Source organism: Psittacula echo (genome assembly GCF_963264785.1).
Source record: "Psittacula echo genome assembly, chromosome: 4".
NCBI lineage: Eukaryota > Metazoa > Chordata > Aves > Psittaciformes > Psittacidae > Psittacula > Psittacula echo.
Window position 1 is genome coordinate 120,222,099 of NC_137738.1, and position 20,824 is coordinate 120,242,922.

At 44.1% G+C, this 20,824-nt stretch overlaps 1 protein-coding gene across 2 annotated transcripts in view; it reads right to left on the reverse strand.

Moving 5' to 3' along the window:
• Positions 1-17,419, reverse strand: part of CCDC85A (coiled-coil domain containing 85A) — a gene marked incomplete at both ends in the record, with an annotated part of 82,933 nt that extends 65,514 nt beyond the window's left edge. For both annotated transcript variants that reach the window (XM_080616365.1, XM_080616364.1), the window contains 2 exons: positions 13,658-14,573; positions 17,201-17,419. In XM_080616365.1, the coding sequence (XP_080472491.1) occupies positions 13,658-14,573; positions 17,201-17,419 (1,135 nt within the window). The remainder of the gene's footprint in view (positions 1-13,657; positions 14,574-17,200) is intronic.
• Positions 17,420-20,824: the final 3,405 nt, after the last annotated feature.

Here is a 20,824-nt window from a genome sequence, read left to right on the forward strand (position 1 = left end):
GCTCAAACTCAGGAAACCTGGATTTAAGGTTTAGTTCATGGCTGATTCATCCTGCCTCTTCATTTGTTTAGCTCATGGTTCATACACCAGATGATGATCAGTGTTTGTTTCATTGGTAACTTGTTTTGAGAACTACAGGTAAAAAGCTGTAAGTACTAAACAAGAACTACTAAAAGGTGTAAGTGTTTACTCAGGTTAACAGCACATCCTTTAGCTCTTTATACACATCAACTTCACAAAGCCATTTTCAGTGACTTCGTACAACCATTTGCTTGGCTACAATCATTCATGCATGTAAACTGGTGCTAGTTCCACACCCTGATGGTCAACACACCAGTGATATCCAGGGCTAGTACTACCACTAGTTAATCCATCTCCAGCTAAAAAGTCAAAGGTCTTTAGAAAAGAGCTGCTTTGTCTCCTAACAGTCACCTAAAAATAGTTCATAGAATCCTAGAATAGTTAGGGTTGGAAAGGACCTTAAGATCATCCAGTTCCAACCCCCTGCCATGGGCAGGGACACCTCACACTAAACCATGGCACCCAAGGCTTCGTCCATCGACGTCTTCAGGCTCAAACTCCACAGTTAGAATCTGGAGAAAGGAGTTTCTCATGGCTTTCCACAGCAAGTGAGCAAAACAAAACAGCAGTGTTCTCCTCTCCTCCTGCTCCCTGGCGGGTACCACAGTCCCCACCTCTGAGATCACACACTTGCTCTGGACCTTCCACAAGCTCACAGGACTGACTGAAACACAGAAACAAGCTTATACAGCACAAACCAGAGCAAAAAGGGGTTGGCACAAAAGATTGGGCCTGAACAGAACAAAACTATTGCAACAGCAACTTCCAGAAGATGCAAAAATGTCATTAATCTGATGGCCAACATGTCACAGATTTTGAGTCTTTCCCTGTGTCAGATGTTCATGAATTCAGCAAAATGTAAGCATACCACAGACACACAAAAATCATAGAATCATAGAGTGCTCTGGGTTGGAAAAGACCTTATCATCCAGTTTCAACCCCCTGCCATGGGCAGGGACTCCTCATACTAGACCAAGTCATCCAAGGCTCTGTCCAACCTGGCCTTGAACACTGCCAGGTATGGCAACCTGTTCCAGTGCCTCACCACCCCCCCAAGTAGAGAACTTCCCCTGTTTTAGTTTGAACCCATCACTCCTTATCCTACTGCTACAATCCCTGATGAAGAGCCCTTCTCTAAAATAGATATCACTGAACATTTACTTTGGTGGCTCTCAGATCTGATGTATACTTGGGTTTGGTTCTTTCAGAGTTTGACTTTGTGGTTTTGAGGGTTAAGTTTTCTGCACAATACCCCATTAAAAACATGTGTTCACAAAACCAGAGCAAGGTGACATTATACAAGATCTGGTCGATGAGAAAATGAACATGAGCCAGCAGCACGCACGCTCACAGCCCAGAAAGCCAACTGTATCCTGGGCTGCATCAAAAGGAGCGTGACCAGCAGGTGGAAGGAGGTGATCCTGCCCCTCTACTCTGCTCTCGTGAGACCTCACTTGGAGCATTGTGTGCAGTTCTGGTGTTCTCAACATAAAAAGGACATGGAACTGTTGGAACAAGTCCAGAGGAGGGCCACGAGGATGATCAGGGGCTGGAGCACCTCCTGTATGGAAACAGGCTGAGAAAGTTGGGGCTGTTCAGCCTGGAGAAGAGAAGCTGCGTGGAGACCTCAGAGCAGCTTCCAGTATCTGAAGGGGGCCTACAAGGATGCTGGGGAGGGACTCTTCATCAGGGACTGTAGTGACAGGACAAGGGGTAACGGGTTCAAACTGAAACAGGGAAGTTTAGATTGGATCTAAGGAAGAAATTCTTTACTGTGAGGGTGGTGAGGCACTGGAATGGGTTGCCCAGGGAGGTTGTGAATGCTTCATCCCTGGCGGTGTTCAAGGCCAGGTTGGACAGAGCCTTGGGTGCCATGGTTTAGTGGGAGGTGTCCCTGCCCATGGCAGGGGAGTTGGAACTGGATGATCTTAAGGCCCTTTCCAACCCTAACTATTCTATAATTCTATGATCTGATGAAGCCAGACAGAAGGAAAAGAGAACCAACTCAGCAGTGAGGAGCACACCTTAGTGGATGCTCAGATGTCTCTAAGAATGCTTCCCACCCTATAGAAACAGGTATTGGCAAACCTGCACACAATGCAGTGGATACCAAGCCCTACCTGACTGGCTGCCACTAAACCCACACACCTTCACAGTCAGCCTCTAGCCCAGCTTACCGGTTTGCAGCTACTCGGCCACATCATGCATGGTGCGGAGAATAAACACCACTGGAAGTGAAAGCAGGCAGGCACCCCACCTTAGTCAGCATCACACCAAGCCAAGATCTACAATCTCATCCACCCCTGGGCCACCACAGATTTGCAGCTGGCTTGAGACCTGAATTAGATACACACTTTGATTGCTAAAGGGATGGTGTTGACATGCAGAAGAGAACTGGGCCTGCAATCTGCAGGTCAAAGAGCTACTTCTGATTTACACTATTAAAATTGAGAAATCTATGTTCGTGAATATGTGTGCAACAAATGTCTCTGGATGTGGCTAAACCGGAGTATTCTCAGCTTTATCCTGTCCAGATTCCTGATAGGACTTCTGGAGCAGTGAAGAAACTGTCTCTTAATACCACTTTCCCATTGCGTTTTGCCAGATATGATGGGACGCAAGCTCAGTACTTAGTAAGCACTGTATTGACAGTCATGGCAGCTAAGGAGCAAATCAACCAGCTGGTTTATTCACCATCTCACTAGTCTGACTATTCACACTCCCGAAGCACCTGAATATCACCCTGATGATAGAACAGTGAGGCTCAGGGTTTGGAATTAAGATGCTGCTGGTTCCCTGAGAAACAGCATTTCCTTCTGAACACATCATAAACATTGTTTTTCTCACTCCAGGCTGTGAAAATCTACTGATCACTTTCATCTTCCATTACAGACCCTTTCCCATGAGTTTCAAGAGCCTATGCATGAAGATGTATTGCTGAGCAGCACTGCATGAACAAATAAATCAAAAATAACAAACTTTGGGGGGTATTCAAAGCACTTCATTAAAAATGTTAAATGCATCTTCACAGTCAAAACTGTCTCTCCTGTCACAAGGACAGTGGGCATCAAAACATCTCACATGAGGTTTAAGTGACAGGGAGGTTAATACCCAACATCAATTGATTGAGAAATACAGATGGCAAGTGCACCTCCACCAAACACAAAGCAGAGCCAAGGTTTGTTACATTTAAGGTATAAATCTTTCCATGTTGATAAATTCAACAGGTATTTTGATCTCAAAGCCAACAGAAATGGCTTCTCGTTCAAACAGTGTTCACTAATCCTTCAAATATCCATTTTCCAAACTGATATCAGGACCAACACTGTTGGCTTTGTTAAAGAAATAGAACACCATCAAGCAACAGAGATGAAGTTGAAAATGTTGCCCAGAAAACTGACTCCCAAAGTACAGATTTCCAGGTATAGGTTGATAAGTTTTGACTTGTCTTTTAAGTACAAACCACTTGGCTTTATCTGGATTGTTGTAGAGTTATCATCAAAGAGGCTCAGGCAAGTCCTTTTGTGCTATGCCTCTTTTTGAGTTTCCCCTTTTAAGTATTCCATTGGTCAAAACTGGATATACTTGCAGTAGTGTGATCAATACAAAGAGTTAGCACCTATCCAACTCATTCTTGACAAAACCAGGATGATGGAGTGACTTAAGAGGATAAAACTCTGAGATCCAAGCTTCCAAGAGAGTCTGATCAGTCACTTCCATGCTGTCACGCAATCCAGCAACTCCTCTTTATCAGTCTGGATACAAATTCTCAATACACTCTAAAAGGTTATGAGATCTTTCAATTTTCTTACATTCACAGAGAAGGTAAAATACACACGTACCAGCGCCTTAATGCTGAAATTAGGATTTACTTTGATATGCTCAGGATGCTTTAGCTCTCCAGAATATTTGCAGCACATGCTATGGTTGCAAGTGGTCAAAATGCAGCATTCAGCATTAGTGACTGAGTGTAGTAGACCAGGTGGCAAGTTCCAATAACAAGGAGTAAATCAAGAAGTTCTCAGCACCTGTACCTGGAGGAGACAGAGATTCTGGTATCTTCTGCTGTTTAGTTAAGACTGCAGAGCCTTTGGTGTTGGTGGTTGGAGAGCTGGTTAGGAGAAAACATATTGTTGCTTTCATGGTTTCTTTATGGACTTCACGATATTGCAAAAACCTAAAATTCAAAATTCAGCTTCAGGTTACAGAAAAAGCTGAAATGGAACAGGCAAAAAAGATGAATGACAACAACAGACAAGTGACTGCAGAGCACTGCAAGCACATGGATATTCAAGCTCCTTGCTTCTGTCTGGGCATCCAATCTCAGTAGAAGTCAGGTGCCAACAAGGAGTGAAGTGCTCAAATACTTTCATGGACCTAAACCAGTTTTCAGGTTCTAGCTCACAGCATTCATACACTGTTCTTGATGTATGCAGCTGCCTTCAGTGAAACCTTCCTTTCTCTCTCATAAGCAACCAGTATTTTTAGAGACCCATCCTAATGTCACTGGTAATGTTTTCAGACCACAAAACCTCTAAGATGGATTTTGAACATCATTAAGATTCATTCACTGTAAAACAAAAATAGACCCAGAAAGCAAGAGAGGATGTGGGTCACCTCCCAATGCTTTTCTCCAGGCTTCTCTGAACTTCACATATATGTGAGCTACATAGTGATGAATCAGCCCTGAAGCCTCTGTAAAAAGCAGATATATATATTTTGTTTGAATCCAAGTTTCAAGTACATGCTCCAGGAGCCTACACCAAGGGCTGAGCAAGGCAAACGTTCACAATCCATAGGAACTTAAAGAGATGCAGTAGAAGAAATCTAGTGAGTTTCGAGGTCAAACATCTGAAGGAGTGTCTCTCTACTGATCAAATCAGAAGTTTGATAATACAGGCATAAAAGCTCTGGAACAATTTTAGGTAACCCTGAAAAGGTACCTGTCCTGTCTTCAGAAGATAGCTGAAGGCTACAAGGATGCTGGGGAGGGACCCTTCATTAAGGACTGTAGTGATAGGACAAGGGGTAATGGGTTCAAACTTAAACAGGGGAAGTTTAGATTGGATATAAGGAAGAAGTTCTTTAGTGTAAGGGTGGTGAGGCACTGGAATGGGTTGCCCAAGGAAGTTGTGAATGCTCCACTCCTGGTGGTGTTTTAAGGCCAGGTTGGACAGAGCCTTGGGTGCCATGGTTTAGTGTGAGGTGTCCCTGCCCATGGCAGGGGGGTTGGAACTGGATGATCTTAAGGTCCTTTCCAACCCTAACTATTCTATGTTTCTATATTCAGTACTGCTGCATACCACATGGCTCAGGATGCTTTTTCAGCTACACTGTGTATTTACTCATGACACTACTGGTTTTGACTAATCTAAGTAACCACTTACATTATTATATGGACTTCTACTCATCAATATTACAAACCTTGTCACCATTTTACCCACTCTAATGTGACATAATATTTGTAATAATTTGGCGCAAAGTTAACAGAAATCATGCAAATGAAAAATGAAAGCATGAAGAAACTGTACTTGCTGACATGTACAGGTACAAAGCTGCTGGTTCCTTCCTCTCCCCAAGGATATAGAGAAACCATGCAAATATGCCCGAAGTTTTCTAGTAGAACTGACAAGTTGAATTAAGACTGTTATTCAGTCTTCACATGAGTGTTCATCTTTGAAGACAGCCGAGCTCAAGATAGCAGCTTTCCATTCACAATCAATCCATCTGAAAACATTTTCCTGCTGCGTACCAAATGCTCACAGACATATCCCAAATCATGATCTGACTCCCTTCTGTGTATCTTACAGAATTAAAAGCAATTTAAAAAGACTTACAAACACACTAAATGTGCACTAGTGTCATTAGTGTATTTATATTTTAAAGACAACTTCAGTATAGATCCTTCTCCCCATGTTACACTTGTAGAACTAATCTCCTCTGAAATGAATTCCTGTTGTTACTTGTGTATCCTGCTGGCTTTTAGTCCCACTGTCCAAGACTTCTCCTGGGCTAATCCTTCCCTTTGCTCATTTCATTTGGTATCTTTCTATTATGACACTGTCTGAAAATCCCATCATAAGTGATCAGATTTCGAAAGAACTGGGAATAGAACAGAGAGGGGAAAGAAGGGTGGATTTTTTTTCTCCTCATTTACCTAAAGATGCTTTCAGATTTCTTTACTGTGAATACCCAAAGCCTACAGAAGATTCTTAATTCATGCTTACGAAGGAATCAAAGAACATAACTAAGACCCTTCACAGTACTTTAAGTTTGCACTAAGCCTGCAGACTGTATTATTAAGTCCTCAAGGAATATTACAGGCCACAGCTGGAGAATGAGTGTGTGGAGAAACTGCCTCCACATACAAAAGAATAGGGACCAAAAGAACCATCTTACAGTAACCAGAAATTACCACACTGGATCAGATCAGTGCAATTAGTATTTTATCATATATTTAGTATTTTATTATATATATGTATGCAAACACACATATTTTACACACACACACCCCCAACAAGGACCAGGACCAGCTCTTTTAGACAGAGGCACACCAAAACTTTTGCCATTAACAGCAGTGGAATGACACACTGGAGTGAAATTCACCCTCAGTTTCTATTACTTAGAAGCTGATGTTCACCTTAGAGCAGATGAATCAGATCTCCCAAACACCAAGGATTCCCATTTTACCTTGCATTTTGTATTACCCAAAGGGCCACTTGACACTTTGCAGGACTTTAACTGTTGTTGGGCTCTGTGCCGTTGCACAGCAATGAGAGTCTGGCTAAATCTGCTGGTGTGGGTGAAGAGTTCAGCTACAACTGAACATCCTGTTATAATACTTCTCCAAACTCCATGGTACAGTGCTCTGTCCTTGTCTTTACTAAGGCTTAACGCCACAGTTATCTCTAGACAGAGAAGAACACTGTTGGTTCCACAGTGATTATTCTATAGACTCAAGTATAAGGTTGTGGCAAAACCAATCATAGCACAAGCACCGTATAACTTGGTTTTAATCTTTTCATACGTATGGAGGTGGTGTATTAAGATGCACTTCTTTCTGCACTAAGCCGAATTCAAAGCTCAGTGTACCAGTCCTAATAGATTCTTTTAACTGAGGCACCCTTTAACTATTCAAGCAGCACACACAGACAAGATTTATATCAAGATCATGACTTGAAGATAATTCTCAATGCTCTCTAAGAAGATATATATATATATGTGTGTGTATATAACAATAAGACCTAAGGTGTGCTTCAGTTTACTGATTAAAACATGACTTACTAGCTCAGAAGACAATGAATTTTCATTTCTAGAGTCATTTTTATACGTACACAAAGCTTTACTTAGCTCATTAAAGCCCCTATAATGTGGAATGCTTCACTGTCCTTCACTCCTGCCAGCATCTGTGCACTCTGGGTGGGTGAATGGCACAAAGTTTTAAGCCCACACTATATAACTGCTACCCTTTTTCCTATTTGTTAACCAGTTCAGCTCAAATCCTTGCATAACCTGCAGCAACTCCCCATTGGTAACTTCCTAATAAAATAATACATTAAAGATCCCATTACTAGCTAGAACAGAAGAGACAGGACGCTCTTTGATTAACACACATAATGTAGCCTACAAGGTGGAAGTCCTCAAACAAGCAGCATTTACCAAGAGTTATTATGATGTTCTAACTCTGCATTACAACTGACAGAGTTCAGAGAATTTGACAATTTAATCACTGTAATATTTCTAAACCCATATTTTACTATTATAAAATCATAACACTTTTAACTCAAAGCTCTGCAAAGGACTGTGTTAAATGAGGTCCTGGCCTCAGGCTAAAGGTGCTCTCTCCAAACACAGACTCAGACAGTTCTTTTGTGTGAGGACTCTCCATTCTGGCACTAATGAAATAAAATAGAATCAAAATGTGCCCACATATTTTGGGCAGCCAACACTCACAGCGCTGCGAGCTCCTGATGAGCTCTCACAGGTAAAAGCAAGGATCTTGCATCTAGACCCAATCATCATGAGAAATAAATTATCTTCTCTACATCCCGAAACAAATTCCCACTCACTGCTCAGAAAACACGTTATTGTTCACAACAGGCAATGAAATAAGCAGAAGTAGCACGAGTATGTCAGCCCCATCTCAGCAAAGTGAGGGGATGCCACAGGGCTGGCTTGCAGGGTGTTTGTCAAGACACTGTGATAACAGAACTGTGATCTATTGTCAGCCTTTCACTTCTGAAGGTCTGTGGACAAACGCCAGTGCAGTTCCAGCAGAGACCCAGAGCAAGAGCTATGGCCACACACCTCAAATTAATCAGCCAGCAGAGCTGCTGGTTAAATGCTTGGGAGATAAGGGCACTGCTCACAGGTCTGAAGGAAGAGCTGCTGAATGGGCACTATCAACACTTTGGTGCAACTATGGTACGCCACAGGAGCTGAGGGATGAGTAACCAACTCACTGCAGCAGCTGTACACTTACCACCAATTCCCTCCCACCTTATTAACACACACACTCATCATTGACTAACACAGACCTTGCTCTTAGAGATACATGGTGTCTTGGGTTCATCTGTAAGTTATTTTTCTCCTTCCTTCCTATACTGGTGTTTGTTTAAAGGTAATATGTCTACATTCCCTACTCTGAGTCTTGCTTCCATTAAAGGAAGACTGAACTAGAATCAAGTCCTTACTGCCAAAGTCATCTGTGGTACAGCATATGCAACCTATGGGGAAAAAAGAAGGATGAGACTTGAAGTAGTGACTCCACAGAAAGTGCAGTGTCTCACACTTGGCTGAGATGTACTGAGTCCTGTGAGGAGAGAGGTTGTTCAGCTGAGCTCTTTTCCCACTGTAAGGTTTAGTGCCACTGCCTATCTAGCACCAGCTAGACAGGGATAGGAGCAAACCTCTGCCAGCAGCACCAGTCTCATTGCCATTTTGATCAGTCACTGAACTTCCCAGTCATCAGAGCACTGGAACATCCGTGTAACTGTTTGAAATTAGGCAAGTGTCTTTGTAAGGAGAGGCACCACTCTTCCCATTAACACATCAGCAGTTTGGCTGGAAGGATGATCCACCCCAGACTAAAACATTCAAACCACTGCTGGTTTTGTCAGTGAAGTTAAGGATCTGTAAAGGCAAACTTCTTCCCAAAGCCCTACAATATGAGTTTGTAATAGGCTCCTTGTTTTGATACTGCAAGACACATTTTCAGCTTGATAAATTACTTCACAAAAAAAGAGTTTGGTAATAAAAGCAGTGCACTGCAGTCACATACATATTCACATATATACCCTCATTCTCTTACAGTGTGTAAGAGCTAAAACTAATTTACAAGCTTGACATAAACCCAATGGAATTCAATTCAAAGACTCTGATTGACAAAGTTTCAGAGCTCTACACTTCAAATAATAAGCTTCTGGAATAAATAGTAGATTATTTCATAATGGCAAGCAAAAGAAGCTATCAATCCTTTAGCCTCTGCTTACACAACAGGTTACTCTCAAGAGTCAGTAAAGCAGTATTAGGCTCCCAACAGCAGATGCAGAGTCGTGGGTGCCACCAGGAGAGCCCAAATCACACACAAAGTACCATATACTGCTATTAATGACAGGCAAATTATTTCCATTATAACTTTAAGGAACATAACACATAAACAACCTACACCATAACATGTCATCATTTCACTCTTTGGCCAGCAGGATGTGAGCTGTTTCCATTGAGAGGCTACCAGTTAACTCAGTAACATTATTACATGTTTTCCCTCTCTGAAGTTATGCTGCAGTTTCCTCTTTTTACTCAACACAGCATTTTCTGAGTTTATTTTCCTTATACGAAGCATCTTTATAGCAGAAATCATTCAAGACTTAAGCCAAGTCTCCATTTAGCCTACAAATACCTTTGCTCAAGGAGAGAGGCTGCTGCATTTGTTCTGCAAGAACCCTCACACCTCCAGCAGCACACATAGTGTTAGTCAGCAGTTTTACTTCTCATTAATAACCTCAGCAGGAAGCAAAAAGCACGTATGAAAAGCCTTCTGATGCTTTCCTTTCACACAGGACTCAAAGCCCAGAGTAAAACAAAGGGCTTCTTAAATTAGAAAGTTTACAATAAATTGCTTTGACTAAAACCCACCACTTAGATTGCAACTGCTGAAAGCACGATCATTTATACCGAGCACTTCTACCCCACACACTATGTCAGAGTCAAACCGCCATGCATTATTCTCAGTTGCAGAAATGTTCTCTTTGAAGTGTTTTTTACTGCTGGTATCTCCTAATTTCAGCAGTCTTTCTATTCCAAATAACTCCGTGCCCATTACCCAGAACTTTTAGGTGTGAGCACAGCAGAAGGTTGTTGCCATGTTTTAGTCACTTAAAGCCTTTCAAATGAAATATGTGTTTTCAGTTAACAAACATCAAGTCACATTTAGAGCTCTCATCCCAGTTTCTGTCACTCTAAAGGTTGAGGACATCCAGTGCAGAAAAACACATAGGAGAACCCTGAAGTAAAGTCTTTAAAGCTTTATAAATCTTATAAATGAAAGCTGACATGTCATACAACAAAAAAATACTCAGATCAAACCTTTGAGCATAGAAAATGAGAAGAATTAGGGAAGGAAATGTTATCACCTCATCCTTTATTCCTTCAGCTGTGCCTATGGACCAAAGACAGCTTCAGACTGAAGTAACTTCCTGCATACCTCATGACAGCTTAAAATATGCATGAAGCCCAAACAATTAATGCACATACCATATCCCGTAAAGCAGGCAACAGCTATACATCATATTTCTGATGGCACTGTAATGTTAAACTGCAACTGCATTAACTTTAGCTTAAGAGTTTGGCAGAACCCTGCAAACACTCCATTCCCCATGTCTTTACATACAGTCAGAGTTCTAGTATAGATTAATTGCACATTACTCAAAACGTTGCTTCCCTGTGGTCACACAAGTGCTGACAAGACAAGAACTCCTCTCAGACCTGATTCAGAATCCAGTTAAGAACAAGGAGGATGGGACAGGCTTGTACTCAGCCTACCAAGTTCTGATTACTTTATTCCTTTAATTACAGAGGAGTCAAAAGGTGTCAGTATTTCTTTGCTATTTGTCACTCTTGCTGCTCAAATGACAGTCCACAAGAACTACAATAAGATTGGAAGTGCCCTGAAAAATAACCACCTGTATGTGCAATCATATTGCAAGTTGTAAAACAAACTAGGCTCCGCCAACACGATATAGTATGCTTACCACATGATTTTCAGATAGGAATCAAAAATAGCATCCTTTTATATTGCTGATGAGAGTAGGGCTAGGTATAGAGGCCACTTTCTAACTCCTGTTTTCAGAGTTCCACCATTCCTTACAAGAGATGCAAAAGATCAGGATTTTCTCTACAACGCACAGTTCCCATCTCTACTCAATTGGTAGGTTCATGTATATAGGTAGACTCAGAACAGGCACATTAAGATCAATACATTACTTTAGCAATAACAAGTGATAATAGCCAGCACTTCTACTGCTTCCATATTAACTGTTCTTCACACCTTTACAGCAGCTGGCAAAAGCAAAACACAAAGCCCCTAAAAGGATTCAGCCTTGCTGTGAAGATCAAGTATGTTCTTGAAGTTTCAGGCTTCTTCCTCAGAGCAAAGCTGTTAAGAGTTTTAGCACTGTCCAAGGTCAGACAAAAGTCAGAACTAAGCCTCATGCTTGCATCAAACTATATAAATATGAAAGGAGAGAGGTCTGACATCCTACTGGTGAGAGAAGTCCTCTGCAAGAATAATTATATAAAGCACAGGACAGGCAAAGCTCTGATTTAAGTCAATAAACAGACTCGCAAATCACCAGCTGCCCTCTCCAGCACCTTGTGGTCCAGATCCAAATTGTAGATAGCTCAAACACGCTACACAAAGGACACCAGACAACTCAGGTTTAAGGTAACAACTGCTTTCCTTGCACTGTTATTAACATGGCTGAGCTCTTGACAAGACTATTTGGACTGAAAAAATACCAGAAAGTCCACTCTGCTGGGAGGAGAAACCCCATCCCTTTGGTGCACGAGTTTTAAAACCTTAGATCTCCTTTCTACATAACCAGTGATCAGATTGATGAACCTCACAAATGCAACAAATAAGTCACGTGGGGAAGTCTGGTTCCATACTTCATGTTACTTACAGCCAGGTCACTTTTAAACAGAAAGAACTGGACGGAGAAAGAAATACAGTATTTAACAGAAGCTTTTTTAAGACAAACTTTTGTAACTTGTGCATTGCGCGTCTTCACAGTCATACACTCATCTCAATCATTTCAAAATCATTAAAAAGAAAAGTCTCTACATTTAACAACTTCGGGTTCCTCAGCCCTGTCAAGCATATGCATTTCCCTGAAAGTAATCTGGATTTATCCCTACAGAGGGAGTTATCTTAGCTGAAGGCATTCTGCAAGCTAATCACCACAGGTAAATGGACCAAGGTGAGAGGGATGTGATAAATGAGGACAGAGCTCACTGCTGCCTCCAGCTCACAAGCAGATCCAACAAGTGGCCAGTTCCACCAAGGACAACACAACTTCTACAGATGCTTATAGAATACAAAGACATTAACTCCATCCCAGACAGTTTACTAAGACACAATCATCACTTTCCACAGAGCTTGACTTCAAATCTACAAGTAAAGGTCTGAGAAATGGGTTTGCAGCTACAATGCTATTTTCCTTCGTGAAAACAAACTGGAGCAGACTACAAAAATTCTGCCAAGTCTCTGAAAAGTTATTTCTACAGCATAAGAGGGTGCTTGAACTCTGGTTTAACAATTTCCTTTGCTGTATTTCATTCACTTCAATATGTTTGCAACTGTTTGTCTTCAAAGTAACAAAATGCTTCATTGTGACTACTTTAAATCATTTCAGAGAGAATATGCAGCTCTTAAAGCTTGTGCTTAGAAGCATGTTTATTTGGTATCATTCTAAAATGCAGCAATAACACCACAAAACCCCAACTTTAAGATCTTCCTTCATTTTTGATTTATTATAATTAAACACATGCAAGCTCAAGGCTTTGTGAAGCTTTAGGAGCAGACTCATTTATATTGAGCCCAGCTCCTCATCTGGGGTCTTTTCCAAAGCTTACAGAAAAGGACAGAAGCAGCCTTCCAGCAACAAACAGGAATTTTTTACATCTTTAAAGCTACAGAAAGAGGAGGTTGGGAAGGTGGAAATGAAACTGAAGACATTCACCTCCATTTTGCTGACTCAAACCCACGCAACTCCTCTCTGATGTAAACAGAAGTCCGCCTAGGGACAAACAGTTTATGTCTACCAGCCACAGAACAGGATCACAGCCAAGAGCTGCTCCGTGGTACCTTACACCAACACTCAAGATGTACTTTTCCTCTGCTTTTGTAATCTACTCAACACCTACTGGAAGGACTCTCATTACATCACTTGCTAAAGGAATAATGCCAACACCAGACTTGGTACCTTTCACTTCACATAAAACATTATTCCTTTTCCAAAACTGAAACTACCTTAGTAATTTTCAAAATGAGTTTTCACTAAAGGTATTGACCCACCATTCATTCCATTGTATATACTCCTGTGGTGAGGTGACAGGTCATCTGTTACTTGTCTCCTGAGGGTACCTTCTCTGCTGCCTCCACTGAGATGTTTGAGATGCTCTGGACTCCCTCCATAGTGTTGTTTGAGATGCTCAGGGCTCGTACCCCTCACTTTGTGGAGATGTTCTGTACTCCCACTCAGCGTGTGCTTTTGAAGATGATCTGGGCTGCCACTGCTGTGCTTTTGATGCTCAGGACTACTACCCGGCCTCTGCTTTTGAAAGTGTTCAGGGCTACTACTCAAAACATGCTTTGGGATAGTTTCTGGGCTGCTGCTGCTGTGCTTTTGTTGTTCAGGTGCTTTGACAATGGTTTTGTGATGTTCTGGACTCGGTCCTTTCAGGTGATGGTCAGGACTGCCAGAGCTCCTTGGCTTCTGCAGGTGCTCTGGGCTTATGCTGCGGTGTTTCTGATGCTCAGGGCTTCCTTCACCCCGAGTTTTCTGGAGATGCTCTGGACTGGTACTTGGATGATGTTTATGATGATCTGGGCTATCTGTGCTTCCTGTGCTAGAAGTACTACTCCCATCACCAACATCTCTGATGTAAGCACTTGTTGCAGTTAACTGGCACAGGCTGATCTGGCTGTCGATAGAGCTCCGACTGCCTGCTCCACCACCCTTCTCCTCATCCAGCAACACACACAATTCCTTCAGCTCCAGGTTCTCCTTAACCACTTCTTCTTGTCTCACTTCCAGTTCTTTCAGCTTCTGTAGGTATAAGGCAACCTCTTTGTGCATAATACTAGCACTGTACCTGCCCAGTCTCTGCCATTCTCGGGACACCTTCTTGCCCTTCTGCCTGTCATCATCCAGAAAGCAGCAAAGGTCTCGCAGTTCTTGGTTATCTTCTTGCAGCTTCTGGTTGATATCCTTTAAGAGAAAAATTATCATGATAGAGAAGTGTCTAAAAGAATAACATTATACAAGCTAGTGAACAGCCCTGCTATAAACTGATCATCTAAGCATTCAAGTGAGGCACAAACAGTTGTGTGTGTAGATGTGGCAATATTATAACAGCATCACGCTTCAAACAAAAAAAAGCTGCTGGCCAGTAAAAAGCAACTGTGACCTGGAGCTAAACTCGAAGGGCTCAAAGACAAACCTGTGATATAGCATAAAAGTTTTGGATGCTTAATTCATTTTCATGCTAATCATGAGAATAACTTAGTTTCTGACTTAGCAGAGATCATCACCTCTCAGGATGATCTCACTCCCCTGAGGTATATTCACCTGCAAGTTAGTGCTGAACAGAACTGCAAAGTACATCAGAAATTGTAATCTTGCTTAAATAATTACTTTTTAACATTTATGCTCTCTGTTCCCTAAAGCAGATTCACATAGAAGGATGAACATTTGAGAGATTTAGAAAAACTGAGCCTTTCTTTGGCTTTGTTTCAGATTTGCATGACAGAACCTTGTCAGGCATTACTTAACCAGGACTGCTTCAACCACTCTGCAATAAAATAATCGGCTGTCATAGGTTTTTGTTAGGAGTGAAAATGAAGTACATGATTCCATGCCCTTCTCTGAGGAAGGAACAGTGTGAAGCAAATACTCTGAAGCAAAAATGTTCAAGCTACTGCTACAGGAGAATAATGTGCCAAAGAAAACATCTTCAGTATTTTAGCCTCCTAGTTTCACGACACTGGCTTGTGACCATATTTATCTTTCTCCCATCTAAATATTCATTCCTTCTTATGTAAGGCATGAGAAATAGAGATTAGCCACAATTGGTAAAAAAATTAGCCTTATAGAAAGACCAGTTTAACACTATTTCTTAAGAAAAGGAAGCTTTTGTAACTCTACTGCATGTGTTTATCTGATCTTTGCCTCCAAACAACTTTGAACTTGACCAGTTTCAACCCATATTTGACAACAGAAAAATTTTAGTGAGGCTACAAGGTATCCTTTAAAATCTGGGCTGTGAAAGGGATTTTAAATGACCTCACAGTGGAATAAAACAGTTGTAGAAGCCCACAGCTGGTCACTCAGAGGCAGGAGGCATCCATTCAACGAAACCAGGCACAGCTGCTCATTCTGACTCAGACCAGTTACTCCACACAGGACAAAGGAGTGGATGTCCAGATACCAACCCAGGGCTCACAGACTCATTCTCCCTAATTCCTTTCCAAAGTTCCAGCTGAGGCATCTAAACAAAAGGTGGAAGTGAAACATCACTTAAGGAGTTTAGAATGAAGAGAGGAATTTGTCACTCCTTCCTACACATCTTGGTCTGGTTTGCTACTTATCTGGAAGACGTATAAACCTATATGATATCACCTTCACACATAGCTGTAATTCAGCTAACATTTAACACTTTAAGCTTTATTTTTACTAAGGTACTATCATGGATGGGTCTTTTCTACCCCCAGATTGTCAAAAAGAGGGAGAGGAGACATACACACACACATTCCTACTTCGCAGAACTTGTGAGATAGGAACAATCTTCCCCCACATGCTATTTATTTTATGCCATACTGTTGTCAAAGATGCTTTCTCAATCTTTTAGTTGATTCAAGCCATTCTGCAAGTCAAGAACTGCCTTCTAATGTACTGTTATGTAATAATAATTCTAAAGTCCAATCTACATCTCTGTTTCCCCTCTCCTTCTCTTCAACCTCACCTCACTGAAGAACTTCCTAAAGAAAACGTCCTCTCTCAAAGCAACAAGGCATAAAAGGTTTTGTAGTCCTGCCTGCTTTAAGATAACTTTCTAGGTCTATAGTACATGCATGCATACTAAGGCAGGGAAATTATCTATGAATACACTGTCTTCCCAATCCTTGGAATTGGGAAGGAAGCATCAGGGACTACGCTCCTCATCCAACAAAAGAGTTCAGTTAAGAAGGGTTAAGTCACTACAGACTTGGTCTGCCCCTGACTGTAGCAGAAGCTACAGTACAATCAAAAATGGCTCGATCAGAGATGAGTTACCAGACATCTTTTGCAGACAATAAACTTGGGATTGGTTCTGATCATCCCAAAACAGAGCCCAGGGGTTTACCACCACCTGCCACAAGCTGCTCTGCAGCCTGGAGATGAGCAGCTCTCTCCAGCAGCCCACCAGACAAGTAAGTCATCTTAAAACAGTGACAGAAAACAGACTAAGCTACATAAAACCTTTTGAACGTCTACAGCTGCGCACACTACTCTTTCATGAACACTTTAAGGCAGGGTAGTTTAACCTGCCCAAAAAGCAATGAAGTCTAAAACAAAGGTGACCAGACTTAAGGGGTTTTATCAACCCAAAGCACACTGGGGCAGAGCATAAGAGAGCCATGCTCCACAGACTGCAGGAGAGCTGGTTGTGCTCTCCTAACCAGAACCTCCCTTTTTAAGCAAGCTGAAAGGCTACTTATTCACTCCAGCCCTTGTTCACTTTCCAGTGGACTCTCGGTAACCGCTCCTCCCAGAGCATCCACCTGCTGAGATCGCTCCCGACAGGACGCCGAGGCACGGCAGCAACTTCGGGGCTCCCACCCTGCCCACCCCGCTACCTTCAAGCCGCGGATCTCTCCGAGGTGAAGCTGGAGGCGACGGTTCACCTCGCGGATGAGGTTGCTGTGGTCCAGCATCGCGCTCATCTTCTCGGCTTCGGCTCGGCGGAGGCTGCGGATCAGCTCCTCCTTGCTCCACTTGAGCAGCTCCTCGTCCGACACCTTGGACAAGTCCTCGGCCGGCGCCGCCCCGCAACTTTCCGACGCCACTTTGGACATGGTGGCACCCGCGGAAGGGACACCCACCGACGGGGGGCTACAACCCCTCTGGGGCGGCCCCGCCGCCGCGGCGCTCAGGGGAAAGGGCGAGCGCGGAGCCCGCCGACCGCTCCCACAGGGGCACCCCCGGCTCCAGCGCCCGGGGCGGCTGGGCCGGGCGAGGGGTTACGAAGGGAATAGCTCCCGGCTCCACAGAGCGGATCCTGGAAAACCGGAGGAAGAGGAGGAGGAAAGGGTGTGGAGGAAGCCGAGCCACAGGCTGGGAAGCAAACTTCCCCCGTCGAGAAGGAGGAAAACCACCAAAATAAAGGGAAAAAGACAAGGGGAAGCGGGACAAGCTCGGCTCTTTCAACAGGTCAGCGGTCCTCCTACCCGCTGCCGCGCCGGGGCTGCCGGGGCGCGGTGCCTCTCACGGTAACCGCCGCCCCTGTGCTGCGGGATGCGGGCGCGCCGGGTGCCGAGGCTGCGGGGTCCCGAGCGAGCGCTCCATGGCGGTGGTCGGTCTGCGTCCGTCGGACGAGCGGTCCCCGCCGCAGCGGGAGGAGCGGCAGTGCCGGGCGCGGGGCTGCTCGCGGCTTTTCACACGTGCGGGAGGCGGGGCGGTGCTGTCCCCGCACGGCTCGCGGGCGCCACCTGCCGCTCACTGCCAGGCGGGGGCTGCCCCGGTGCGGGGCGGAGCGGGTCCGGTTGGCACCGCCGGTACCTGCCTCCCGCAGCACGGGGGCCGGGCTGAGCGCACCGCGGCCGCTGCTCGGGGCAGCCCGGCGGGAGGGAGCTGCCGGGGCTGCTCCCCCTCACGCCGCAGACCGGCCCCCGGTGCTCCAGGAAGCAGCTTTACACCGGGAAACGGGGGTGCAGAGGCAGCCGCCCGCCGCTCCCCGCGCCGGGCGGGAGGGGAGGGCGCATTACATCACCGGCAGCCAGCGCCGCCTCGGCTGTATAGAGCTGTGACCAGACAGAACTAGACACAGCCCCTCAGTGCAACTCTTCACTCGAGCTGAAGGTCGCTTCAGCTCCCGGCAGGAATTAGGACTGGGATGTTTGCATTTCCTCCTTCAGAACACCCAGTGGCGGTGCTGCGAGAGGTTTATATGTCCCAGTTTGCTCAGAGATACAAAGACTCTACATAACTCTGCCTTGCTGATGATTTGAGAATGGAACGTGATAATCCATTCATGCTGCTTACAAAGACAGATGATACGATATAGTTGATATAGTGAATGAACTGGAACTAGTAGCTGCAAAATTGGTTGAATTCCCATTTTTTAATCATTCTGAGCAATTCCCTGATGGCAGAGGGAGGGTGCCTCCCTCTATGGGCTCTTGCCACCTCCAATTTCAGTATTCCATACTTACTCAGCATGAAAGATTCCCAGCTCTGGAGAGGGAAACTGTAAAGTGCTGGATATTTGGGGCTGCAGATGCCGCGGCTGCAGCCCCACGAGTAGGGCTGGCTCTGCAGGAGCTGCACAACGCCTGCCCTGTCCCTGTCACTGTCACCATCCCAGGTGGCTCCTGTGGCATTTTGCTGCCTCAGGCACCTCTCTGCCCTGCCTGCTGGGAGAGCAGCCCATGCCACAGGATCAGATCGCCAAGGGTTATTTTCTGCTCCAGTCCTATTTAAAAGTTGCAAGAACGGTCAAATCAATCACTATTTAGTCCTTTGTTCTTCTCCCCAAACTATCAGCTGTAATTTCATCACAATCAGAGTTATGTTCCTATCCATCTCAGGCTACACTTTGCATTTCCACTATGCCAACAAGTCCAACGCATTTTCTCTTCCCAAGCACATTCAGAGATGCTCTGCCCAATGATCCGCTTCCCATGTACCTCCAGTTTCTCAGCGAGGTGCCAGACCCTGCTCTGACCCAGCATGACCCAGCAAGGGCAGCCACAGACACCACCTTCCACTCCTACCAGTCACTTGCCAAAGCCTCATTTTGGGTACATCCCACCATGGGTACAGGCTGCCACACAAGGAGAATCACCCCTACTACAAACAGAACCTGTGCCAAGCTGCAGTATGAACTCTGATGTCCATCACGGTCAACAAGGGTTCCAACAGAGCATGGAGCTCTGCCATCATGAAATCCCATTTCCCAACCAGCACTAAGTATTGTGTGAAATATTTATTTTCTCTGAAAACTCCATCACTCCCTTAAATCCTCTGAATACTTTTCCCCACTCAAAAGAACAAAGCTGTAGATAAAAGCATCTGACCAGTCACAACAAAAATACTGTAAAAGGCCATGAAAAGGAGCTGTCATCTTTCATGCCCAAATATATTCCATTTTAATGCAATTCAAAAAGAACAGCTTGGGGAAAAGGCAGCAATAAATGAAGGCTTTTCTTATTCTTCTAATTCAGCAGTATATTAGTTCAAAGGTCAGACGATGCTGGAATTTTAAAAGTTCAAATGTATTTCTTTCCATGGAATCAGCTGTTGACTGAAAAATGTCTGATAATTTTTAATCTAAAAGCTTTAGGAAAGAATGTCCCCTTGCCTCAACTCAGTGTTAATGGTGTTTCTCAGAAGTAGCACTCTGTGGTTTCTGATCATGGGGTGCCATGGAAAGCACGGATCCAAGAAGCACAGCTTCAGAAAACACCACGCTCTCCAAAAGTTTGAAGTTCCTCCCCATTTGTGTCTTCAGGAGGCACGGATTTATTATATAGACACAAACTTCCAGTACCTAAAAGGGCAACAAGAAACCTGAAGACAAGGGCCTGTAGGGACAGGACAAGGGGAATGGCTTGAACCTGTCAGAGGGCAGATTGAGATGAGGCAGAAGTTCTCCCCTGTGAGGGTGCTGAGGCGCTGGCACAGGGTGCCCAGAGAAGCTGTGGCTGCCCCATCCGTGGCAGTGTTCCAAGGCCAGGTTGAATGGGGCTTGGATCAATGTGCTCTAGTGGAAGGTGAAAGTGCCTGCCCTGTGGCAGGGGGTTGGAACTGGATGAGCTTTAAGGTCCCTTCCAACACAAACGAAGCTGGGATTCTATGAAACACAAAAGGAGAATTCAGAAAGCGTGACCATTAGAAATAGTTCAATAAAGTCAAATTTCCAAAGTTTGGGAGAAATGTAGCTCTAATAATGGAACCAAAACCATAGCAAGCGGAACTAATCTGTAATGCTTCTATAAGGAGAGCATCTAATTTCACACTCACTCACGCTTGTGTAACAAGATCAAACAGAGAGTGGGAAGTGTGATATAATTATTCCATCTTCTGGCAATTTTAAAACTTTACTTTCAGATAGTCCATCTTCTGCTCAAACACTGAGCACTTCAGAGAATCACAGAATCAACCAGGTTGGAAAAGATCTGCAAGATCAAGTCCAACCTTTACCCCAGCACTGCCGAGGCCACCACTAACCCATGGAACTGAGGCTTCGTCTCCACGGTGTG